This window comes from Cucurbita pepo, chromosome 12 (genome assembly GCF_057944985.1).
Source record: "Cucurbita pepo subsp. pepo isolate OVF chromosome 12, ASM5794498v1, whole genome shotgun sequence".
Lineage (NCBI taxonomy): Eukaryota > Viridiplantae > Streptophyta > Magnoliopsida > Cucurbitales > Cucurbitaceae > Cucurbita > Cucurbita pepo.
Genome location: NC_141809.1, coordinates 11,556,154 through 11,583,123, shown reverse-complemented (window position 1 = coordinate 11,583,123; position 26,970 = coordinate 11,556,154). Strand labels below are relative to the sequence as shown.

Here is a 26,970-nt window from a genome sequence, read left to right as displayed (position 1 = left end):
AAAAGGTTAAATATAATGGGCCTCCTAATCTCTATGGGCCCGTGCTTCTAGAAGATTCTAAAAATATAGTTTTACTAGTTAAAGCAATATGAGATCTCAAAAATTTCTAAATTAAATTTAAATTTTTAACTTTTTAACTTTTTTTTTTAGTATAATAAATAACTGTTGTGATAGACAAATAAATTACTATATTTTTAAATAATTTGTATAATTTTCACACATTTAATCAAAATCTTTTGGAACAATCCTCTATTTTTTTGAATAATTCAAAAATACAGTTCATAACCAAACCCTCTATTTTTTGGTTACCCTCTATTTTTTTTTGTTAGGTTGTGGTGGTTGGATTGATAACCTGAGCAATTCAAATACAGTTCATAACCAAACCCTCTATTTTTTTTGGTTGGGTTGTGGTGGTTGGATTGATCCAATACAGTTCATAACCAAACTCTCTATCTTTTGGTTGGGTTGGTTGGGTTGTGGTGGTTGGATTGATAACCTGAGCAATTTCAATAGAGTTCATAACCAAACCCTCTATTTTTTGGTTGAGTTGTGGTAGTTGGATTGATAACCTAAGCAATTCGAATACAGTTCATAATCAAACCCTCTATTTTTTAGTTGGGTTGTGGTGGTTGGATTGATAACCTGAGCAATTTCAATACAATTCATAACCAAATCCTTTATTTTTTTGGTTGGGTCGTGGAGTTTCTTTTTTTTAAATTATTTTAAAATTTTATATTTGTTACTGTACATATTATATTAATAATTAAATTATTTTAAACTTTAAAGAGATAATTTTTAATATTTTTAATATTTATAATAATCTCAGATAAGATAGAATTGGATTGTAACTCTCTTTTTTGAGTTAGTTGAGTTGACTTGATTCAAAAGAAATGTAGTTCAACTTAAATCGAAAAATAAATAACCTAACCTGACTTTTATTACTCGAGATAGAATAGTCCAAATTGATCGGATTCTCATCTTAAAAGAGAAATTGAAGTCATAGAGAAGCGATGGAGGCGCGAAACTGATGAGTTACAATGCTCTTAATTTTGGTAATGAAGCGAGCATGGGTGTGACCACGGCTTCGTTGCACACTCAACATTGGCCGAAACAGAGAGCTGATCATAGTCCCCATACTCTCAGCAGTATATTTCAAATACTTAGCAGCGCCTCGATCCTGTTCGATCAAAGCCTCGAAATTCTTCATATAAACCGGCACAATCGCCTGCACTAAAAGCAGGCAAATTCTCTCTCTCAAACCCTCATCTGAAATGACCCATTTCGATTGCCTCTTACATGTTTGTTCAAATGCCTGAGAGAACATTTTTACCCTTTTCTTCAACAGATCAATATCTCTCCATTTCTCTCCTTCATATGGAAGCTGACCCTTCTGATTTAGAAGGCTGAGAAGCTCTCCCCAGCTTTCTCTCAGGTAAAGCGCTGCGTAATATTCCTTGTATTGGCTGTGTGCGTTTAACCATTCATCTCCCATCATTTCGCCTAGTTTTGAACCTTTTAGATTGCTAAAATGGCAGTGGTTGTTCATCATGAAGTAGTAGGACTTTGACATATCTTGGTAGGCTTTTGCCCATGAATCTAGATTTAGAGCAAGTTCTTTTATGATTAGATAAATTTGGTTCTCTAGAAGGTTTTCTTGACATGTCTTTTCCCAGCTTTGATGGATGATTAAAATCTGGTTTAGGATTGGTTTGTAATGGTTCCCAAGCAGCTTGTTGCAGTAATCAGTGACAAAGCTTACCAAGCTTGGAATGCCACCGTCTACTGGAGGACAGCCCTGTCTTTGCAACTCAACTTGGATTGGAAGTTCCGAGAAAATGTCGCATATGCCGTTTACGACATGTTTTACGAGATCCCTCATTGTAGCTTGAATCTCCGTGCAAGCTTTCCCACCAAACAGCTTGTTAATGTCTGTTCTTAGGTTGTCTAGAACCAAGAAAATGTCCAGTAGGTTCAAGAGCTTGATGGGGTCCTTCTTTGTTTGGGTGACTTTCCTCCCAAATTGGAGGAGAGGGAGAAATCCAGACTGTGATGCAATCTTAGCAAAACATTTGGTCCTGACTTCGGGTTCGATCTTCTCAAATATGTCATTGCAAAGCTTACATTCAGGCTCATATAAATGCTTCACAGCAAGCTCAAGATGCTTGCTCCATCTGTTGATATGATCTTCAATGCTCTGCATATTGCTCAGTTCATCGACTGACGTCTCAAGATAATCCAAACCAAAAGTTCTTAAACTTAGTTCAGCATTTGAACTTCGAATTTCGATGTATATCGATATGCAGTTTTCAATTTGGTCGTTGGCTTTCAGTTTAGTAAGAATCAACTGCAGTTTTTGAACTATAGATTCTGGCAATAGTGAGAAACCAATGAAGTCTTGGTTTTCACTGGTCAATAGGGCTGGAGCTAGATGAAGAGAAACACTATGGTCTCTTAGTAACCTCCTGAACTCAAATTCAAGCTTGTTCAATGCCAAACTGAGAGGCCCTCCATCGATACGAGCATTGTTCTCGGCCACCTGCAACTCACGAAGATTTTCCAACGAGTTTTTGACATTGAGAAGTTGCTGATCATTGACTATTCTGTTGTCTTCAACAAATTGGACAATTCCCTCCAACCACTGAATTATAAGGCTGCAGTTATCAGAAAGAAATTCAAATGCATTTTCGAACCGTTCCATGACCGAGAGGTAACTAGAGAGTTGAGAACAAGAATCAGCCACGAGTGACTTCTGAAGTTCAGAAACAGTGTTGATAACATTAAAAAGTGCAGATGCAAGTCCAACGACATGATCGATCTGGTCTCCAACAGCGAAAGAGTTGCATTTCTGAATCGGTACGAGCTCGACTTCCAAACTTGCTAGCCTTCGAGCCTTGTCTCTCAATCTTGGTCCAGCATTGGCTAGTGCAGATGCAATGTCTCTTGACTTGTCTAGGCTGGTTTTCAAGTGCTGCCTAGCTGCAACAAGCTTCCTAATGGCTTCCGCCTCATCCATTGACAATGGAATTACAGGTTCTTCTACTATATGACCCTATGTATTGCCTTACAACATCTTTACATATTTGAGTTTAAAATTGCTGTCTGGTTTCTTGTTTGTCACTCCTTTCGCTTTTTCTTCACCAAACTCAACAATCTGGAACTGAAAAGGCTGCCAATTCAAACCAAACCTCACTTGCAAAAAACTAACAGTGTAAAATCTCTCACCCACCGTAGGATACAAGTTCTGTACAACCACCTTTTGTCTGTGCCCGTAAAAGTATAGAAAAACCAGTCTTCAAACTGAAGAATTTCCTACACATTAGATTGGAGACAGAAAAGAAACTGAAGCAGCAACCAACCACCCATGAGAAAGCTTCTAAAAAAGATTAAATTTCAAAGAATGTTTATAATAATTCATTCATTCAAAAAGCAGTCTGAGTTTAGTTTGGAAGTAATTTCTTCCTGCCCACCTGACTTGCAATATTTGACTTGGTCAACCTAAGAATTCAGCTGGTAGTTGATAAAAATAGTATATGTGAGATCCCCACATTGGTTGGGAAGGAGAACAAAATATTCTTTATAAGGATGTGGAAACTTCTTTCTAGCAAACGCGTTTTAAAAACCTTGAGGTGGAGGAAAAGTCCAAAAAGAACAATATCTGCTAGCCGTTACAAATAGTATCAAAACTAGACACCGGGCGATGTGCCAGTAAGGAGGCTGCGCCTCGAAGAGGGGTGGACACGAGGCGGTGTGCCAGCAAGGACACTGGGCCTCGAAAGAGGGTGGATTGGAGGGTCCCACATCGATTGGAGAAGGGAACAAGTGCCAGTGAGGATGCTAGGTCCCGAAGTGGGGTGAATTGTGAGATCCCAAATTGGTTAAGGGTGTGGAAACCTCTAGCAAACGCATTTTAAAAACCTTGAGGGGAAGTCTGAAAGGGAAAGCCCCAAGAGAACAATCCGAACGATTATGACCTCAGCATGGGTTACCGTATATAAATATCTGCTAGTGGTGGACTTGGACCGTTGCCGTATATAAATATATAATTGTTCTGCGGCTACTATTTTCATGAGAGAATGATTTAGAATTCAAAAACATTATGACCTCAGCATGCGAGTCAAAAAAACTTTAGAATTAACTTCACTGGAAAAGAGAAGGGTGAAAAACTTGATGTTAAAGTTATTCTATTTCACTGTCTCCTTGGAAGTCAATGGTAATAATAATGAGCCATCCAGAAATCAATGCCGAAGTACAGAGTTCGTGACTTCTTTTAGTTGATTTATTTTTCTACTTTGCTGGATATCTCTCCTATGGTTATGATAGCAATTACAGCAGACAGATTTTGGAACCACAACGTGAGATTCCACGTCGGTTGGAGAGGTAAATGAAGTATTCTATATAAGGGTGTGGAAACATCTCCCTAGCTCACATGCGTTTTAAAAACTTTGTGGGGGGAAAAACTCGAAGAGAAAATCCAAAAAAGACAATATCTACTTACGTTTAAACTTGCTTGACGGGAAATTCAAAAGATAAAATCCAAAAAAGTACAATACCCATTACCGGTAGGCTATGACTCTTACAGTCAATTGATCCCTTATAGTTTCGATTCCGTTTCAATTAGTTAAGTCTAAAGATTAAATTAAAATTTTTAGAACTACAGAAAGGTGGAGGGGTAAGATTCAAACTTATGACATCTTCATTAAAAGCATGTGTTTGAACCCGATGAACTATGTTTAGATGGATCGGAATGAATCCAATGATTAGATTAGATTTATTATGTTTACAGTAATATTTATACTGTTCTTCGATCTTAAGGCTAACAATATTGGAATCAAAATCTTATGTGACAGGGACGTCTTACAGAAAGAACAGAATTTACAGAGAAGTGTAGTTGATGTTGGTTGAGCCGAAAACAAAACAAGAAGAACAGCCTGTTGGCTCATCAATGGCTCCGATTGTTGTTTTCTTTATATGGGGAACAGTGAACAACTAAGCATTCTGGCCTTCCTGAAGGACTCTGCCTCGCCCCACTCGCCACATGCCTAACCACCCCATTTTTTCATTTAATCATTTTATTCAATTACCCTCGCCTGCCGACAGCTTCAGAACCGCCGATCACTGCTTCTTTTGGCGGCTAACGCGGCGGCGATTCGCCAAATTACTGATCGGAATCGGGAATTCTGTAATGGAAAACGAGAATTAGGGCTGTTGTTGGCCCAAGTTCACTACTAAGCCTACTGCCAGTAGATATTGTCTGATCCCATATCTGTTTGTTAGAAATCACGAATCTCCACAATGGTATGGTATTGTCCACTTTAAGCATAAGCTCTCCTCTTGTGGCTTTGGTTTTTGTTTTTCCAAAAGGCCTCATACTAATTGAAATGTATTTCTTATCTATAAACTCATGATCATCGTCTTAATTAGTCAATGTGGACTCCCGTGCCCAACAATCCTCAACACAGTTGGGGAGGAGAACGAAACATTCTTTTCAAGGGGTGGAAACCTTTCTCTAACAGGCGTTTTAAAACGTGAGGGTGGCTGCGATACGTAACGGGCTGAAGTGGACAAACCAACGGTGAGACGTAATAGACTGAAACGGACAATATCTATTAACGATGGACTTAGGTTAATACAGAGGATGAAAAAAAATCTAAGGTGGATTAGTATGCTAATTCGGAGTGCACGCAATCTCAACCCTAGAAACCGTTCCAGATTTTATTATATTTTTTCTCTATAAGAATAATTTGAATGTCTATTTATAATCAAATTATTTGAATTTTTAGTTCAATTATAAAAACAAGATTGATTTTTAAAAATAATTGATTTTTTTTTTTTTAGTTTTTTAGTTTTTAAAAGATAGATAATAAAATAAAAGCCAAAATAATATTTAAAAGCATAATTTTAAAAAATAGAAACCAAATAATTAATAAATGTATCTTAAGCTTTATATTTTTATTCCCAATTGTATAAAAGTATTATTTAAATTTTTAAAATTCTATTTAAATTTTTGTCAGATTTAAAATGACTTCAAAACATACGTCTACAATAATTGAAAGGTGAATTTAATATTTAATTTTATACTTCAAAACGTGAATTTCATCACTATAGTTGTTTTTAATTATTAAATGCATTTAAAGTAATTTAATATAAATTCACTAATATTATTTATGAATTAATCCATTTTTAATATAAAATTTATGATGGATATTTAAAAAATTGTTAGCAATCATTTCGATTAGAATATGAATTAAGTACAATTATTAATTTATATTTATCTCCTATTAAATAACTACAAAAAAAAAAAAAATTATACATAAAAAAAACATGCAATTCTAACTTTAAAACTATCCGCCATTCAAATAATTGGAGGAACGGGACAACAATTGTGCCACACTTGTTCTGACTCGACGAACAAGTCAGTTATGAAAAATTTAGATTTTGTGGACAACATAGGCGTATGCTCGATTCTTGAGTCATGTTTAGAAAAAATATTTTAAAAAATGTGAGCAAGTAAATACGTTGAAAACAATATTATCAGCTAAAAGTGAGTAGGAAACAACAGTTTTGATAACATATAACTCAGGCAGGAAAAAGTAACAATTCAGCACTAAAAACACTGACTTTCTAAACTCCGACTTCATAACTCAATGTCCCAAACATCAATTTATTAACTAACTTCATCAAACTTATTATAACCCAACTCAGCCCTCCGAACATACATTTAAAGACCCCACGGGAGATACGAGATTTAAAACTATATGTTTTAAGATTAAAAAAATTAAAAAAATTAAAAAAAAAAAAAAAAAAATATATATATATATATATATATATATATATTATATTTATTAATTAATTAAGAGTTGGTAGGCGACTGAGTTGGACATGAGGATAAGACAAAATGAGTGTCAGAAATCTTAACCTTAGTAAAGGGTTTAAAGTCTAACCCATGGTTTCAGGTTGATCAACCTTTACTTTATTTTATTTTATTTTTATTTTTTTGCTTTTTTCTTCTTTTCCAAATTACTTTATTATTAATCTTGCCAACCTACCTTATTTATTTATCCTAACCAATCAATGCCCTCCACCTGGCAGTAGGCATATTATGTTCCTCTTTACGTTTCATCTCTCCACTGTAACCGCAGCCAAAGGAGATTTTTGGTTACTATCCAAAAATTGAAAAATATTATTGTACTTCTAATAATTAAAAATTAATGTTTTCAGCTTTTAACTAATTTAATTTCCATTTTTTTAAAAAAATTTATATTAAATAAATTTTAAAAATTAACAAATTCACAAAATAAAATTATAATATAGAAATATAAAAAATAAAAATAAAAAATTTGAATAATTATTTTCACATTCGTATATTATATATATTTAAAAAGTATTTGTGCAAATATAAATAACTTTTAAAATATATAATTTTGTGATGTTTTATCTAAATATTTTTTAAAATTATTTAATTATTTTTTAACTTCGATCTTTAATTAATGAAGTGAGTAATGTCTTGTTCGGATAAAATTATTCTCCATTCTTAAAAATAAAATTGTCAATATTTAAATAAATCTCGGATTTTTTATTTTTTATTTTTTTTTATTAATTTGACTGATATAATATAAAGTATGCATCTACCAACTCGGATAAAATACATAAAACTTATGACCTTATCATAGTCTTATAATCTTTTTTGTCACACTATTATTACTAATTATAATATGTACTAAAATAATTCGAGATTCTATTTCTATAAGTAGCGATGTTAATTAATTTTTTTATTTTTATTTTATTAAAATTACAATAATTATTCGATATAAAATAATTTTTTTTATATATTTTTAAAAGATTGATAATAAATTAAAATTACAAACGTCTCCATTAAATTGCTATACAAAAATTTAATTTAATGTCCTGAAAAAAGAAATAAAAAAAGAAATTAATTGAGTAGAACCTATAGTTTATAATTTAATTAAATAATTTCAATAATTCAAATAATTAAAAAAAAATAATAATAATAAATTGAAAGATACTCCAACAAAAATAAATAAATAAATAAATAAATAAATAAATAAAAACCAATGGATTTTTATTTATTTATTTATTTATTTTAAGAAAAAGGGGAAAGGATATGAAAACGAAGGCTTAGGAGAAGCAATGAATTCGGGAGGGAAGTGTCGGTGCTGTGTGTTATAAAGAAGAAGAAACACAGAGAGAGAGGTTGAAGAACTGTCGTAGTGTTCTCTGTGATTCAGCGGCGGAAATTTCTTGAATCTTCGGCTTTGGCTTCCCCAAGTAATCAAGGAGCTTTCAATTCCATCCGCCATTGATTCCTCTGCTTAATCTTCACAGACTCTGGGAGAGAGAGAAGAGCAGGATCTCTGAACGGCAATGGGGGTGGATCTGAGACAAGTCTTGGCCGGCATACTCACCCTCACTATGTTCGTGATGCTTGGCCACATGATCAAGCGAGACCACTTTGATTCCGTCCAAGTACATGCTCTGAACCTTCATTTCCTTTTCGATCTGCTATTTTCTCCATTTTCTCTTATAGAGATCTTATGCTGTGCAATCCGTGTCTTCTCTGTTTTCTTTAGTTTGCGTAGTCTGATTTATTTTCATGGTTTCGTACTTTTACTTTACTTTTTTATCATCATTCTTGCTCAATTTTGTGGAATTTAGTTCTGTATGAGTATAGCTTGACTAGTAGTAGCAGGAAGCGTACTATCTGTGCTTCACCGAGATAGAATATAACTTACGGAATTTACAAGCTATGTTCGTTCAGCTTCTCTAATTTATCGGTAGAATCAAGCACTTTTTTCCTTGGAATATTTGATTGTGTGATTTTTTGCTTCTTACAAATCAAGTTTAGGAAATCGGAATCCTAGTTCATTGCATTCAATCTTGCTTTTGTTTTGAAGGAAAAATTTCCAGGGCCAACGAAGGATGTTGCCAAAGTAACACCAGTGCGCAGCCTCAACAAAAAAGGTGCTATTCCGTGGAAAAATGATGTTCAAGAGCTAAAACAATGTTGGAGCAAACCCGAATCTGGTTAGTATTCGAAAATGAGCGAAAGTTAACTGATACGTTCATTTACCATTTATCGTGCTTTTGTATTTCTTATCCTTTCTATTCACTTATTACTCATTTTGGATTGGAAGCAGACGAGGGGAGGCAACCAAAGGGGTATGTCACTTTTTCATTGACCGACGGTCCCGAATACCATGTCTCACAGGTACCCAAGTAAAGTATTTGATTCTTCTGGTTTTTGTCTAGCTTGTTCATCATTTTTCCATATAAACAATTAACTTGATAGAGCACTGCACATTATGACTGGGGTTCATGTTTTCTATTGGCTAATTAACCGTCATTTATATGAAGTAATTGTTGGAGATTGTTGGGAGGGAGTCCCACGTTGGCTAATTTAGGGAATGATCATGGGTTTATAAGTAAGGAATACATCTCCATTGGTATAAAGCCTTTTGGGGAAGTCCAAAGGAAATCGATTATGCCCAAAGTGGACAATATCATACCACTGTGGAGAGTCGTGATTCGTAACAGTAATGCGAGCAATACTCAGGGTCTCTTACTCTAAAAACTCCCCATTTGTGGCATTATTATTTGGGTTCTTCTCAGATCGTGTCACTTGTTGTCATCTAGCATTGTCTTCCCTTCATTTTACCACATTTCTTATTGATGCTTATTGCCTATTTCAGATTGCTGATGCTGTGGTCGTGGCTAGATATCTAGGTGCGACTCTTGTTGTCCCTGATATTAGAGGGAAAGAACTGGGAGATAAGTGGTAAGTTCTAACAAGTGCTGTGGCTGGAACAAGATCCTCCTTCTAAAGAATCTTCATCTCTACTTTTATTGCCTTGGAATTTCCTATTGCTTCACTCCATATTCATAGATATGTGCTGCTGTACTCTGTCTATTACTTCTGGGGAAACTATTCTGGTCGAAACCTGACATAATTGGTATCTTCCAGGAGCTTTGGGGACATTTATGATGTTGAGAAGTTCATTGAAAGCCTCGATGGAGTTGTCAAAGTAGTAAAAACGCTGCCATCTGAAATATCTCCAAGAAAGCTCTCGACTGTCAAAGTGCCGAATCGGGTTACAGAAGATTACATTTCGGAACACGTAGAGAAGGTTTTTAAAAAAAGTGGCAGCATAAGACTCGCAACTTACTTTCCTTCCGTAAATATGAAAAAGTTGACCACATCAAGTGATGGTGATTCAGTTCCATGTTTGGCCATGTTTGGAACATTGGAGTTGCAGCCAGAAATAAGTGAGGTGATTGAATCCATGGTTGAGAGGCTAAAAACTTTGAGTCGGAAGTCTAACGGTCAGTTCATAGCCGTGGACTTGAGGATCGAAATGTTGGGGGAAAATGGATGCCAAGAGGCATCTGGAAGTAAAAGTTGTTACACTGCACAAGAAATAGCTTTGTTTTTGAGGAAGATTGGTTTCAACAAGGATGCTACCATATACTTGACTCAACCGAGATGGGAAAACAGTCTTGATGATCTCGAAGATTTGTTTCCAAAAACTTACACAAAGGCGAGTCTGGATGCATTTATCGTTCCCCGATACGTACTTCAATTTCGTGAGGATATATTTCGACAAATTAAGCTAGAAAGATTACTTCTAATGTTTTTTATTCCTCTGCTGCCTTTTCTATAAGTTTGTTTTGGATAGAATTCGCAACTCGGACCGAACTACGAATTCTTTCTCTTTATGAGAGTTAAGCTGTTCATCCATTACTGATTCTGGGCATTTCTCCCAACTTTTGTTGCAGGAAAGCATAATGCCAGCGGACAAGAAGGCAAAGTTTTTGAATGCAGAGAGTTCTGAATACGAGAAAGTAATCGACTTCTACGTATGTAGCCAAAGCGATATCTTTGTACCAGCGATCTCTGGACTCTTCTACTCGAATGTTGCAGGCAAGAGGATTGGTTTGGGCAAGAATCAAATACTTGTTCCAGCCACCATTAGAGAATCCACAGCTTCTGCTTCCAAATTCATCTCCTCTTACATCAGAAAGAAGAATCACTTGGCATATTCATGCTTTTGTTAGGCTCATTGTAAAGGTAAGTGAAGACACGACTGTATCGATCTCTGATTTGCGTGCTTCGAGCTTTCATGGCCGAGCAGATTACAGGCCAATTGTATTGCATTGCATTAGTTTTCATTTTGTTCTTAATGATTCCTAAACAGAAGAGTATTTGTTAAAGATAATTTTGTAAGACATGCAGCAGAACGATTAAGATGTCAATTATTGTTTGATAAAGGCTTCCATTTACAGTAATGAGATTGAGAGAAAGTATTACATTTTGTGTTCAAGTCCAGGGATTCTTTCTTTTATTATCTCTTCATGAAAAAATATATTATTAAATTTTTGGATTAATAATTTCTAAGCAATATACTAATAAAATAAAATAAAAGAAAACAGTATGTTTATTTCTTTAAAAATGACTAATAATCGGATCGAAAAAGAAACTTTTTGAATGTATATTTTACTGAAATGATGTTTATAATTTATCGGAAAATCTTATCTGAATTGCGAGAATAACTGACTAAGTCATGCCTATATATATATAGGCTCATTCTCCGAATGGCACGGGGCCAAGCCTTTATGTTGTTTAAGTAGACTGAGTGACAGATCGGCCATAGTGGTACTTCGGGATATAAACCAGGGCGACAAGGAAACTTTGACATTTCATACTAAGAATTTTCATCGTAGGAAAAATACAAGAAGGTTAAGCAGCAAACATGATCAAATTTAAAATGAGCGTTTTAAAATATGACCGAGCAACCAAACGATACATTTGAATGTTAATTAAAATTTCTCATATAACTATCATTTCAAACATTGTATTTGTAGCCCTTTTGTACAATTTAAAGGGTTAACCAGGGAAATGACTAAATAGAAATGGTCGACTAAATACATATTAATTAAGAATTATCAATCGACTAAAATACTCCTGACAACTCGTAAATACAAAGTAATTAAAATGTAACATCTCGAACTCGAGAAAATACATTTTTGTTCTTAACATCTCGAAATATAGATATGGTCCATAAAAATTAATCGAACTCGTTGAACTTGTCGAATTGTCAAATTAAATTAAGATGGTAAGAAAACCTTAGTCTTTCATAGAAAAATTTAGAACAAGTTGACGGTAGCAAATTACATTTGTGACACAATTGACTTTGTAGTTCGTTAGGTATTTTACTATTTAATATTTAAATAATTTCTTAAAAAATATTAAATCTCAAAAAATAAATGTACGAAAGTGACTTATACTATAGAGACGTTATAAATTAATATCTTATAATCGTGTTCTCACACAAGTCATAAAATTTTAAACATATTCCATACTTTTCTACATGATTTGACGGCAAGAAAGTGATTGATTGCTCAAAAGGCTCTACATGATATACGTAGGATTAATGTATATAAAAGTGATACACGTGCCTCGTCTATTTACTTTGGAGACCTATTGAAATATATTTTAATCAATTAAGATGTTTTCTTTTATTTTCTTTATTTTTCAGAATTTAGTTAATATTATATTTAGTATATTTTATCTTATTTTCAAAACAAGATTTTGTTAGTGATATATTTTCTCTTTTTTTTTAGAATTTAGTTTATAGTTTATATTCTATATTTAAATGTTGGGAATATTAACGAAGATCGAAATTTCAATCCTACTTTTGTTTCTTATTCTTAACATAGTATTATTTATGGCGGAATCAACTGCATCCAACTTTAAAACTTTGGGTGTTTATTTAACACATCCTTATTATATTCATCACTCTGGTCAACTCGGATATTCACTTTGTTCCAATCAAATTAAATGAGACAAATTATCAACCTTAGAGTAAATCATTTATGCATGAACCAAGAAACTCTTCAAGTTCTGAGATACATGGAATATGGTCTATTTCTAAGTTTTGCATCTTTTTGGAAAATTCAATAATTTCTTGAAAGTCTAAAACGCAACCCAATGTGTCCAGATCATCTGGGTTTTACATCTCACAGTAAATTCAATTATTTCTTGAAATTCTAAAAAACAAACTAATATTTCAAGTTTTGCATCTTGTTAGGAAATTTATTTATTTATTGAAAATCTAAAAAGCAAACTAATGTGTCCAGATCATCAACAAATACTTGTTTAAAGCTAACTGGGTAGATATTTTCATATTGAGAAGTCAACAATATGATTTTATCAAAGACAAGTTGGGTATTATAACTTGCCCTCTCCACCCTGAAGGAGAGTATTGAAATATATTTTATATAATCATAATTTTCCCCCTTATTTTCAGAATTTGATATATTTTATCTTCTTTTCAAGATTTGGTTAATAGCATATTTTCTCTTATATCTAAAATTTAGTTGGTAGCTTGTATCCTATCTAAAGAAGATAGGACTTTCAATGTTTCTCATTCTTAACAAAACTTCGATTAATTTCTTGAAATTTTTGCTTCCTTAATCGTTGTAATCCTCATCTCCTTTTCTCATTGACAAAAGGGGATTTGAATCTCTCAAAATGAGAATGAAATGTCCACCTTTAAGCCATTGAGTTAAAAATACAAAATATGAACCTAATGAAATGACTAGATGTGAATGTATTGAAAAGGAGAACACAAACATTAGAATGGCCAAACATTTCAAATTTGCAAACTAAAAAAAAATAAAAGCATAGACCAAGAATAGAGGAGAAAGAAAGTAAACAATAAACAAAAGTGTAAATAAATTAAGAACAGAAGAAAACAAACCAAACTGGAAAAAAAAAAAAAAATTGTTCAATTACTTGTAACAACTTCACACAACCTTCACATTATGTACGAAGTAAAGAAAGGATAAATATAGGAGTAAAAAAGAAAGGAGGGAGATATGTGGGGAGAATAAGAAGAGACTAGGGTTTGTTGGAGGAATAAAAGAGGCGTGAGGAGCAGAGAGCGCAATAGAGTTGGGTTTTGTTTTTGTGGTAAAGGAGGAAGAAGCAGAAGGAGCAGCGGACATCCATGTCCCAAGCTATTACAGGGCCGCCGCAATATGGGCACGCCTCTTTAATCCCTTTTTTTCCCACCACCACCTCTTTTATGTCCAATATTGGAGCGAACGCCATATTAATACACTAATTCTGATAACCCTTAACCCTCCTTCCTTCTCTTTACCTCTTCCTCAGTTCCTTTATACCCCCAATTTCTTATAACCAATCTTCCGCCCAGCTTCCCCTAACCCATCCTGGAAGTTTCTTAATAAATTCTACAGCCTTCCTCGAACCCCCCTCCCGTCTATATCTTTCCTCCAAGTAGACCCCCACCGCCTAACTTGCGTGTGCATTTATTTGAGGCTATTACATACTAAAAATATATAAAATAATTTGTGTAAGTTAGATTGAATACGACTTTCCATTTTCTCAAATCTAATTTCTATACTACTGAATTGTTATTATATCAAGGGTCAACAATTTTAATGACTTGGAAAGAAATTAGGGAAATGGCTAGGAAAAGAATTGTGGACCCTTTGAATTAGGAATACAAGTTTGAATAGGCTGATAATTCCAACCAAGGTTGGGAATGAGAGTACCTCAACCTCCTAGACTAAGACCATATGACAAGGCTTCAAAGTACTGAGCAATGGTTTTGAATAAGGTGTTCGACCATAATTCCTTGTGGGAAATATTCCCTCTCTTTATTAACACCGATCGAGAAGACATTACAAGACATTATCAGATATAAGAAGAAACTACTGCACTGTGTACCTTTTTTCTTTTGGAATGATAACCTAGGTAAGGTGGAGAGATATTTTTAGTAGAGTCTAGACAATTTATCCCTAAAAGATCTAAATAATTTTCCTTTTAATATCTTTATTTCTAAAATATCTAAATTATTTTTCTAAAATAAATATATAATGGATCCTAGAGTTATTAGACCTGACCCTATTGTTAACTAGGGTAGGCCCGTGAAAACTTGCTGACTAGTACACATGAAAATCCCATATGCAAGGCAAGCCATCACTCTCAGGATCTCTATCAAAGACCATGATCATAATAATTCTAATATGGAGAAAAGAGAGGAAACTTCCCTGTGATTCATGGGGATGACCCAGTAGGACTATGAGCCTCGATATCCACATGCCTAAAACCAGGAACGAGCTCCTGGATCTCTTTCTCCAGCCTATCCACTTCTCTTCCTAAACCAGTAACCATTGCTTCACCTGCAACAAGAGTTTGTGAACCAAACAAGTCAAGATCTCAATTTTGTTAAATATTGAATGCTCATTTCATCCATACCATAGTTCGCCATCGTTTCCAGCAAATCTGAATCGTCTCGGTTCTTTGCAGCTTGACGAAACTGTAGGACATGGGTGTAGTTCAGACGTCGATTTTGCTTAAAAGATCAAATCAAGCAAAAACAAACACTAGGGAGCATACTGGAGATAAAAAGTATCATCAACCTCTCTAGCCCACTCTTCACGTCCAGTCCTACTTAGATAATTTTGCACCACTGTGACTCCATTGAAATCTGCTTCATATAGCCAGGTAAAATCATAATATATCGATGATAAATAATGTCATAAACTGCCTGAAATATAGAATCGTTGAAGACAAAGCCGACACAGCAGGATTTCAGCATGTTGAAAAGTATTGGGGTCAATTGTGCTTGAGATAAAATCCATCTATTCATCCCCACAAGTATATGTTAGGAAACACAGATCTCTCCACAATGATACGATATTGTCCACTTTGAGCATAAACTCTCATGGTTTTGGGCTTTTTCAAAAGGCTTCATACCAATGTAGATGTATTCTTTACTTATAAACCCATGATCATTCCCTAAATTAGTCAATGTGACTCCCTCCCAACCATGTATAGGGGTCGATTAGAATACAACAAACCAGGCTCTCTCATTTGCAACCAATTATTGTCTGTAAACTCTGGCCTTTGAACAACAGATGTGATAACACAACGATATGATGTGGCAGCTATAGAAGGGGAAACAATTTACAGCTGATGTAGGATGTGAAGAACCACGAACCACATAAGGCATAAAATAGACAAAAACAAGGCAATTCATAGGCATAACATATTTGATGAAAGTCCCCGATACTTGATTCATCCTTTAAGTTGACTAAAATTTTTATGAAGAAACTAAGCATTAAAGAATCTATGCAACATTGATCGAGTATTGAAGAAAAAATTGGAGGGAAAAATATATATGTAAAAAAAAATTCCACCTATTTCTGCCTTGAATCTATAAAATCCTGGTCCAATCACCTCGCCTTTGCAATCACATAAAGTATCAACAGCTTAGATAAGAAGACTTCAAACTTTGAGCTCATGAAGCATCATACTAAGGCAAAGATACAAGAGAAATTTATCAAGCATTATTATACGGGATCATTCTTCAAGAATTGGAGAATTTTCTGCATATCATTTTCATCCATTGCTCTACCGATCAGAGCATGCCGATTACGTTGGATGAGGAATATGTCCACATGCAAAATAAATTTAAAAACCCCAAGACTATTATATTGCTTATTATTCATGTAACTTATAGCTCAACCCTTTTCTAATCTACCGTATACTGCATCACCTTTGCCACTCCATTAGTGGCCTGGCTTTGTTCTAGAAGCTGTTTCTTCTGCCGCACTTCACTATCACTGATTCGTATTACAGAACATGCTGTAAAAGAGTTTGGTTATCGCTATTCTTGTGATTCCAAAAGTTAGCTGGTAGGCATTCAAAGCAAACTAGCTAGGATTGACTCCTTGTGAGAGGTTAGTTTTCTGTATTGTATTTCTTTTCATTATTTTCACAGGATCAATCATATGTCCGCCCTGGAATAGAATTTTTGGATAGAAACCTTCAATATTCTTAGAATGATTATAAAGATTATATAGCACAATTATATGAGAGTATGCAGGTGTAGACATCCATAGGAGGAGCTGGTATGTACGAAAGTATTGAATTTACTTTATCAACTAAAATAAGTCCATGTCATGCATGTTTCAAATTTTAGTCAGCTTATATTTATTTAACAAAATTAAGCTAGTCTATAAGACTAAGGAACACACCAAAACAGAAGATAACTAGTAAGCCTTCTTTCCAAATAAATTTAATCGGTAAACCTGACAAACAAGCCTCCAAGTCCCGAACGGAAATTCAAGGAGCACTTCGCAATCTAATGCAGGATATGTCAGCATATTTTGAATATAAATAATAACTATGAAATGCCACTTTCAATAGACAAATGAGGAGAAAAAAAAATTATTTGCTTACAGTTGCAGACAAGATACATACCATTCCAAGTAAGTTACCAACTACAACGGAACCAACGGGATCATAAATTGCATTCCCTGTGGTACTTACTGCAACTAGAGATGCAGCAGGAACAATAAAGATCAGTGACTGCAGCACCATCCTGAACGTTACAGAAAACTGGATCAACAGAATCTCTAACATCGTTTTCTTTATAAGAAACCATGCTCCATTGAGAAAAATGAGAAAAATGAAAAAAATGTACAAGGGCATACAAAAAATAACAACCCAACAAAAAGGGGAACCCACAAAACTACAGTAAAGAAAAGTCCACAAAGACCACTAACTTTTTTATAAAAAGAAAATCTTAAACCACCAAAAACGAAAAGGTCAGAAAACAAGAGTACCTAAATGACGGACAAAGAATATTAAATCAATTGTGGGAATGCATGATTGCTCTTGTCAAACAAGCTTAGATACTTCTGACATGTCGTGCTTCATTAATTAATAGTCTTAAGAACTTTTACACATGAGTAGTTCAACATTTAGGAACAATGTTCGTCATTCAAAAGTGTGAAAAAGTAGCTACCTCTGTCATAACTGCTACAGATGCGGGATCGTGACCACGCCACACAGTCTTTCAGTTTCATTCCCTCTGCAGCAGCACCTTTCTTGACAGCTTGTATGGCAACAACCAGGGAAGCACTTAAGCAGAAAAAATTATTGTGCAGTAAAACCAAATTAGATCATATTCAGTTATACACTGAGGAACAGTTGTGGACTTCCATTTTATAAAAGGATAAAATAAGACCTTTAATAATAAGCGAACCATCAATCACTAAAGCTGCATAATGAATATTGGCAGGAGGCTGAGCAAACAAAATAAAAAGATAACATCCGGAGTTTCCACTAACAAAGAAAGAGCTAAGCATCAAAGAGGAAAAGAGAAAAATTGAGAACGGTAACATTTGAAACGAGACTCAAATTTCAATTGACCAGTTACCTGTGAAGTCCACAAATTTTGAATTCCATTCACAATGGTAGCACCAGCACCAAGACAAAAGATCCCAACAGCAGATATCAATGACCAAACAAACCTCTCCTTAGAAGACGCGTTTTAAAGCCTTAGGGGAAGAAGCCCGAAAGGGAAAGCTCAAAGAGGACAATATCTGCTAGCAATGGATTTGTGGGCCGTTACAAATGATATCAGAGCCAGACACCAGACGATGTGTTAGCCTTCTCGTTGTTCCCTGAAGGGGGTAGACACGAGGCGGTGTGCCAATAAGGACTCTATGGGCCGTTACAAATGATATCAGAGCCAGACACCAGACGATGTGTCAGCCTTCTTGTTGTTCCCCGAAGGGGGTAGACACGAGGCGGTGTGCCAGTAAGGACGTTGGGCCCCAAAGAGGGGTGGATTTGGGGGCGGTCCCACATCACATCGATTGGAGGAAGAAAAGAGTGCCAACGTGTGATGCCCCACATTGGTTGGGAAGAAGAACAAACCACCATCTATAAGGGTGTGAAAACCCGCTGCGTTTTAAAGCCTTGAGGGGAAGTCCAAGCCCAAAAAGAACAATATCTACTAACGGTGGATCTAGGCCATTACGAACCGATTCAAAATTTTCAATTTTTCAAAAATTCAATCCAACTCAATTTTCATGATTTGATTCAAGGCGAAGAATCCAACATCCATATCAAAATAGACTCATGTCAAAATAGGTTTGTATAGGACAATCCATTGTAATCCTGTGCGATCAATTTCACATCACAGCAGATTGTTTCTTGGAACGGGCACCGTTTGATCATTAAAGAGCTCTGGTTTCTACCATATCAACTGCTTGAAAAATGGAATCCAAAGAGGAAGAAGAAGAGCTAATAATTTTTTCAAATATGCAAACAAAAAAGAATCTCATATCATTCCTGCTATGGGATGTTGAAGCAACTCAAGCAAATAAAAACAAAATCCTTCATCAACATTTATCTAAATATTACATCTTTTACAAACAAATTCCGTCTAAGCATCATCATCATATGAGAGCCGCAGCATTATTCCCAGAAGGAACATCTAACAATAACACTATATATAATATAGGATGGATGCTTCAGGTTTTCGTCTATAAATCAACTCTACCAAGAATTAGAATGCAGTAAAACGCGTGTTCAATCGGACCGACCTTCCTTCCTGCTACGCAACCGTATGTATGGCTTGCGTTTCTCGTCTGATCTTTCAGGATATCCTCCTTCCTCGTTCCGGGGTACAATGCGTAGAGGGTGAGCTTCTGTGTTGAACACCCATTCATCCAAAGGAATGACTGAAGTTGGTGAAAAGAGAAGATACAGATATTTCAGTGTCTCTGCAAGGAAGAAACTTTGCATCATGTTGTCCTTTACACCTGTGTTGACCTGAAAACACCAGCCAAAGGCGTGTCGTTTCGAGTTCCATACAGATTAATGACTAAAACAATGCCAGATCTTTTAAGAGTTTCGAGAATGCTCACGTCTTTCAGCCCGACGTAACCCGATTCCACCCGGGAATTCTTTTCGAATGCTTGAAATATGTTCCAACCCCACTCTTTGTATGTCTTGTTGCCAGTCAGACGCCAGAGGTAAAAGATTGATTCTACTGTCTCTGGTCTCATTATATTCCAAGATGTACCAACGCTCATATCCTAACATTCCATATATGAAACAACATTAAACTACATTACTAAAAAGGAAACTGGTGAGAGATGCTATGTTAGTGGATTGATGATATGAACCTCTCCAGAGTGGAAGAAGTAGTTCTCTCCAGCTAATTTTGTTGGGGTGGTCTGATAGAAATTATAGCACGTCCAAGCAAGCTAGACCATAAAATGAATCAAATGAAGATATTAATTGAGGAGCTAAGGCGAAGAGGAATTAAAAGGTTGAAAGTTCTTACCTCTTCTGCAAGCGTTAAGAACTTCTTAGAATCTTCAGAATCATAACCAGATGATCCCAAAGCTATCATTCCTGGAGCAAAGCATGCAAGTTCATCCATCTGCAAAGTCATGCAAATTGGGGAAAGGTATTCATAATATTTGATCCTCTTAACATAATCGAGAGAGGAACTAGCCGATATCTTACCTTGTCGGTGAGGGAATCTCCACTCTTCTCACAAATATAAGTGAAAGATGATGGGGTTGACTTCCTAACCAAGCTTGAAAGACCTTCCATTGACTTCTCCCACATTTCCCTAAATTAAATATCAACAAACAATTCTATATATCAAAATATTTGACATATTAAAAGATCCGGAGATATCACGCGCGCAAAAAGCACTCATGGGTCATGGATTATGTCAAATATCTCGAACTCTAAAAACTGTACAATCGTTCCCCCCGCACACCCCCCCCCCCCCCCCCCCAAATTTCTTTACTTTGCAGTGTGATTATAGATGAAATGGCTTCTTACCGGTAATGTTTTACAGCAGAAGTTTTGTTTCCCTGTATCCACACTTTGAGCAAGTATTCATAAAAGCTGCAATGAATCTTCGAGTTAAAGGATACCAGTGAAAAGTTAATGGTGGTTTGGAAAATACTTGAAATGGAAGGGAAAAGCTTAAGAAAACCTTAAATGATTGAATACCTGTCGCCCATGGCACCAAAAGTTATCGTTGCATGTGATGCTTTTCCTTCGGTTGGATCAATGTAAATGGGAAGCAGCCCATCGTCGGGGAAACTTTTACTGAGCTGTGATATAACATTCTCAACCTGACATGTTGTGCAACCAAATATTCAACATTCTAGGAAGCCACTGATGCCCAGAATAACACTTTACAATCAAGTAAGGAGTAAGGCAATTAATTAATTGAAGATACTAATTAGTGGAACATTAATTGCATGTGCTAGCAATGGAGATTGATTGTAACAACCCAAGTCCACCGCTAGCAAATATTATCCTCTTTGGATTTTTCGTTTCGGGCTTCCCCTCAAGGTTTTTAAAACACGTCTGTTGGGGAGAGGTTTCCACACCTTTATAAAGAATGTTTCGTTCCCATCTTCGACCGATATGGGATTTCACATCGATCTCCTCACGTTTAATACAAACAGCAATTGCTATTAAGGCACTCATCGACAATGAAACGTGTACATCATTGAGGTATATATTTCAGGACAAATAACACTTTCAACAATACCAGTGATACACAGCATTAGAGCCACCATTCTATCAGGGGTTCAGTTGCAGAGTGGATTGAGATTATGTAAGACCCCACAATAAGGAAACAATTAGAAATTGACCTTTTGCTGGTACTTTGGATCTCCCGTCCTTTGTGATAGAGAAATGAACTCAAGCTGCTCCGTACCAGCATCTGCAAGGATACTAAAACCCTAAGAAAAAAGAAAATTGTTAGTGAAATAAAAACATGAGTAACAATAATACAGCATTTGAACTAGAAATGGCATCATTAAACATTATGGATTACAACTACGGAAGCTCATATCTCAAACCACAGCTAAAAAAGAAAGTTATCTAAAACAAGCCTACAGCAGGCATGATCGGACTTGACAATGAACAACATTGTAACAAGCCAAGCCCACAGCTAGCAGATATTGTTCGCTTTGGCCCATTACATATCGCCGTCAACTTCACGGTTTTCAAACGCGTCTACTAGGGAGAGGTTACCACACTCTTATAAGAAATGCTTCGTTTCCCTCTCCAACCGATATGGGATCTCACAATCCATTCCCCTTGGAGGCCCAGGATCCTCGCTGGCACACAGCTCGATGTCAGGCTCTGATATCATTTGTAACAGATCAAGCCCACCGTTAGCAGGTATTGTCCGCGTTTATTAGGGAGAGGTTCCCCCACCCTTATAAGGAATGTTTCGTTTTCCTCTCCAACCGATGTGGAATCTCACAAACGTACATTGGCTAGAAAATACGATGAATAAAGGAAATTCACCAAAGGAGCACATTAAAGAAAACAACTTCGAAGTCAGATACAATGATCCATCGTGGGATTAAAAACCAACACCATCACTCCAGAATTATATTATATAAATGTGTTTAATGTAATGAATCCAAAAAGAAAACTAGGATTAAGCCTCAATCCATGTGGGGATTTCAATATAAACGGGAATTTCTTGGCCCAAAACAAGTTTTTGGAAGTCTGTAGAGCAACCTCAACATGCAAGTTTAGAGTTAAAAGCCATCTCACTGCCAGTAAAGGAAATGTAAGTAGCAACTATCATAGTTAAGGACCGGACATGAATGTGTTTTTCTGACACATTGATCGGAAAACTAGAAAATCTGCAAAAGGAAAAAAAATTGACAAAACTTACCCCGGTCCATGAAGGATTATGAGGTCTTCCATTAACCAAATTTATGAAGTTATAAGGGATTCCTGAGGGGGTATCCCATGCTGGAAGCAACCTATCTGCTATATCTCTAGCCTTGTCAAGAAACACTTTGTCACCGGAGAGATCATATGCACTGAGAAGTCCACCTACTACTCTGGTTCCAATCAAAAGAAAGCACTTATAAGCAAATAAAATGTAGCTACAACTCTCTTTGCATTTCTCATTAGGAGAACCAGAAAATGCCATGAGTCCGATGGTCTTCTACCCCGTAACAAAGGCAACTTAAAATCAATGACCCATTAAACCTGATTACGCAACCTTATGGTTGTCTCAAAAACGCTGGCGTCATAATTCTTGTTGAAATCCAAAGACTTCTCAACCCACCTGTAAAGTGAAAGCAATATTTAGATGCATCAGAATTGTCTCAATATTTTTCTGGACACAACACAAATACGCATAGGCCATTGACCAAAAATATTTCTACTGGGCAATATAGAGTTCTCAGTTGATTCATACCACACTATAGATCACTAATTAAGTTGAATAGTATTAAATTTGGATCTTGACATGGAGGATTGGCATAATTAGCATAGCCGTAAGTTTATATGGCCATAGAGAAATTAAAACTGCAGATTAAAAAGGGGAAAAGGGGGTTGGGGGAGCATGGAGAAAAATATGCTCAAAGTTTGCAGCAAACAAACGCCAAGAACATTTTGGTGCTCTTTTGGCTCACAGGAAGAACAGAAGATCTAAAATACATTAAGAAACGCGGAAAATAAATATTCAAAACACTCACTCTTTAGCTTTTTGGAATTGCTCATCGAGACCCATGATATACAACGTATCAAGAGAATCTATTAACGTTGCTCCAAGACCACCAAAGCTATTGATACCACCTTTTGTTTGTGGCTGGTCAAACCCAAAATTAAGAGAAATCAGGAAACAAAAAGTTACTCATTAACTTGAATGCACAACCATACGAAGTTGAAAAATAAAAATAACATAGAAAGACAAAAGAGCAATCATTCGTCTCAAAAAATGACAAAAAAAAAAAAAAAAAAAAAAAAGCAATCAGTCTCAAATTCAAACTTTTGGATAGTTTAAGTATGAATAATGACATCCTTGGTGCTACATCTGAACCAAATTACTTCATATTTACTGACCACTATGGGGAGAAATCATAGGAACGGAATACAATGAATTAGCCAGCCATGATCAGTTCATATATCCATTAGAAGTCATAAATTCCAAAGTCAGCAATCAGTTTTCACCCCCATCTCGTTATTCATACATTTTCGTATGACGGTAAAAGCACTCCAATTCTCAAACAAATGGAGAACTATATTTTTAAAAATCTATTCAAGCTCTGGCATGAAATATGATAGTATGCTTGTATATAGCTCAAAGAACCACAAGAATCACCAAAGAGAAGAATCATAAGCGGAAACTCCTTGCAGTTCTTTGTTTTGATTTTTAGTCATAGTCAAACAACATGTGAAGTTGTGGATTTGAATCTCTGACCTTTTGGACAAGGCTCATGTCTTAACCAGTTGAATGTAGAATGTTGAATGAGCTATCAATTTTCTGTTTTGATTCCCAAACTAGCCTACTTCATAGATGCATTTATTTACAAGGAAAATGTAGAATGTTGCCGAGGGTCTAAAGATAATCACACACACACACACAAATGCCTTAACAAAAGAGGAAGGAATGGGAAAATTGGGATTTTTTATACCTCGTTTCAAAACAAAAGGAAAAAAAAAGAGGGAAAGAGCAGAGGATATTGCCAAGGGTTCAAAGACAAGTGCACTCAGAAAGGCCCTAAATTGAGCTTTTTTACAACTCTGTTTCAGGACAAAAGAAAAATTGAAGAGATTCTATTACGCAGAAAAGAGGTCATCATACCTGCAGCTCGTCTTGTCCCCAAGCATACTTCTCATAGGAACTCCAGGCATGAGTCATTGCTTCTTTGACTTTCTCTCTTCGCTCGGCATCAATAGGATCGTCAACCTCCTTCTTGGCCTCCACATGAACTTTGGCAATAGTATTCTGTGGCTTATCGTTAACTTCTTCTATCTGAACATACAATTTTATATAGGTATATGCAATGATTAAGACCATAACTATATGAAAAAAGTTGAACTTAAACGGCTTAGCCTGGTACAAGCAGGTATAAGTACATCAAGTCTCTTACCAGACTTCTCAATCGTACCACCTCAGAATTTAACTTAGCAAGCTCGTCCTACACAGGAGCAATGAATATATCAAATGCTAGCAAGAAAAAAGATACTCTCAAACTGAAAGAACTACATTGAACATTGTCCTAACATCAGTGTCCAAGGATACCCCAAACTTTGAGACAGATTCAAGGTTTTGAACATACTATGTGGCAGCCAGAAACTAGTCATTAGCAGTGATGACAAGAGCAATTTTTGTAAACAAAAGATTATATTCTTAAAAAGGAAATTTGGACTTGAAGCTAATAGATAAAGTTGGATACGGTCACATCACATGCTTTCCATATAAGGAGTTTGGCTGTTTAGATCGACCTGGATATCACTTCCAAAATGGATCCGTAGATAAAGAGTGCAGCTAATCAAGACAAGTTTGGTTACAATTGCAAAGGACAATAACTACGGACATTTATAGTAACAGCCAAGCCCACCACCTCTTTCGGATTTCTCTTTCGGGTTCTCCTCAAGATTTTTAAAATCTTCTAGTATAGAGAGGATCTAGTCCTACTTTGATCAGTGTCTTATGCCATCCCGTGACTAGCTCTAATACCCTTTGTAACAGCCCAAGCCCACCGCTAGCAAATATTGTCCGCTTTGACTTGTTACGTATAACCAAAGATTCGTTCTTCAATTCTCAGCCAGCCATGTAATTTAAAACCCATGATTGGTAGTCATATAATGAAATAGTGGGCAAACATGAGGAATTATCAATTTCGACAACTTGGGTTGGGTGAGTCACGACGTGAACTTAACAAGCGCAAACTAACTGCTTTCGCGAGAGAGATAGAACGAGATGCGGAGATTTATTTGGAATTTTCTCGAAAAATTCTACGCAACGAGTAGCCGTTTACCAGGAAGTGGAGATGAGAATGAGAGGACCCACTAAAACATTGAAGTGTCCAAATTCGGATCCTAAACTGGTAGCATTTTTCTCATACTCCACGGTCCTAAGGAATCAGGCAACTCATCCTAGACGGCCACTTCACAGAAATTCCTCGCAAATCCCACAAAACTCTAAGCAATCAAACTAAGATTTGAGCAAGTGCTACGATTAGAAAATTAAGCGAAACTCATAAATCAAACAGTACCTCATGTTCTCTGAGCAGAGTCTGCCGGTCCCAAACTACTAAGCTAACACAAACGAATGTCACTAAAAGAAAAGCCAAACGCTTCGGCCTCTTCAGGTAATACGATGGGTTACAAAACCTCCATTTGCTGGAGGACGATCTGGTCCTAGCCATGGGATCTCCGAACAGGCTCCGGCGAAACAAATCACCTTTCCAGATTCAAAATCAGCAAATAGTTCCCGACACGAAGTCGAGTGATCTATCACAGAACACGACAGCGAGCAAGAAACAGGGAGAAGAGCATGATTTATGAAGAGAGAGATGGAAAAATGGGCAGAGATTGAAGCGTTTTTGACGATGGAAATGATAGTGGTAGAAAGGATCTGATTTGTCCCAGATTGGTGGAAGGTGCTTTTCTGAGTTTGGAAGAAAACAGGCAAAAATGGAAATGGAAGAGACGGTGAAGATCGAAGAGGAGAGAAAGTGGGTGACGTAGAAAAATGGAGAGAGCTTATGATTTTTCTTGAGTGACCAGTGGGGCACCTCAACCAATAAGGCTTTGACACGTAGTGAACGGTGATAATCGTCAGCGTAGACCGTTTAGCTTTTAACAAAAACCCGTAATCTACAAGGAAAGAACAATCGCCTCTGAACTGAAATTCGAATAAATTCTAATAAATCCGAATTATTAGAAAAGGAAATAATTAAAATTAAAAATTAATTACCAACTTAAAGCTGGTGTAAACTAGTTACATTAATACTATAATTTAAATATGGTCTATTTTTTAATTACTTTTAAAAAAAATTATTTATCCGTCAGTATATTAAATTAATAATTAAAATTTTATAAAACTCATATAAAACATTCGTAAATCACACACATTATTGGCATTAATTATAAATATTAAATATTAAATATTCTTAACTTTTATAATAATATTAATTAAAGCTTTCTTTCATTTTTTTTATTGGTATTATTTCATTATCCCATTATTTATTTATTTATATTCTCTTTAATTTTTTTAATTATTCATTTATTTTTTTATTGTATTTTTAATATAAGTTTTAATTTTTTTTTTT

General features: G+C 35.6%; 3 protein-coding genes and 1 long non-coding RNA gene across 5 annotated transcripts; 1 reads left to right on the top strand and 3 right to left on the bottom strand.

Annotated features, from left to right (window-relative positions):
• Window positions 1-927: 927 nt before the first annotated feature.
• On the bottom strand, window positions 928-3,029 carry LOC111806653 (exocyst complex component EXO70A1-like). Its single transcript, XM_023692032.2, has one exon. The coding sequence runs from the start codon at window positions 3,011-3,013 to the stop codon at window positions 998-1,000; it is 2,016 nt and encodes a 671-aa protein (XP_023547800.2). The 5' UTR covers window positions 3,014-3,029; the 3' UTR covers window positions 928-997.
• A 5,121-nt stretch (window positions 3,030-8,150) lies between these two features.
• On the top strand, window positions 8,151-11,336 carry MSR2 (O-fucosyltransferase family protein). 2 transcript variants are annotated; one of them, XM_023692904.2, is made up of 6 exons: window positions 8,151-8,484; window positions 8,913-9,042; window positions 9,153-9,226; window positions 9,708-9,793; window positions 9,980-10,553; window positions 10,792-11,336. In XM_023692904.2, exons 1-6 carry the CDS (start codon window positions 8,383-8,385, stop codon window positions 11,068-11,070), a joined length of 1,245 nt encoding a protein of 414 aa, XP_023548672.2. In that variant the 5' UTR covers window positions 8,151-8,382; the 3' UTR covers window positions 11,071-11,336. The 2 variants fall into 2 exon arrangements, with proteins under 2 accessions (XP_023548672.2, XP_023548673.2); XM_023692905.2 differs by having other exon boundaries at window positions 8,152-8,484; window positions 9,156-9,226.
• Window positions 11,337-13,726: 2,390 nt separating this feature from the next.
• On the bottom strand, window positions 13,727-16,817 carry LOC111786492 (uncharacterized). The gene is made up of 2 exons (XR_015423077.1): window positions 16,243-16,817; window positions 13,727-15,530 (listed from the first exon to the last, which is right to left on the bottom strand). It is a non-coding gene; the product is annotated as an uncharacterized LOC111786492 (long non-coding RNA).
• A 2,343-nt stretch (window positions 16,818-19,160) lies between these two features.
• Window positions 19,161-26,381, bottom strand: MNS1 (alpha-mannosidase 1). The gene is made up of 14 exons (XM_087129212.1): window positions 25,912-26,381; window positions 24,784-24,831; window positions 24,495-24,665; window positions 23,386-23,498; window positions 22,908-22,973; window positions 22,572-22,743; window positions 21,529-21,618; window positions 20,876-21,000; window positions 20,702-20,767; window positions 20,375-20,483; window positions 20,190-20,288; window positions 20,029-20,109; window positions 19,768-19,938; window positions 19,161-19,672 (listed from the first exon to the last, which is right to left on the bottom strand). Exons 1-14 carry the CDS (start codon window positions 26,062-26,064, stop codon window positions 19,430-19,432), a joined length of 1,707 nt encoding a protein of 568 aa, XP_086985338.1. The 5' UTR covers window positions 26,065-26,381; the 3' UTR covers window positions 19,161-19,429.
• Between the last annotated feature and the right edge of the window lie 589 nt (window positions 26,382-26,970).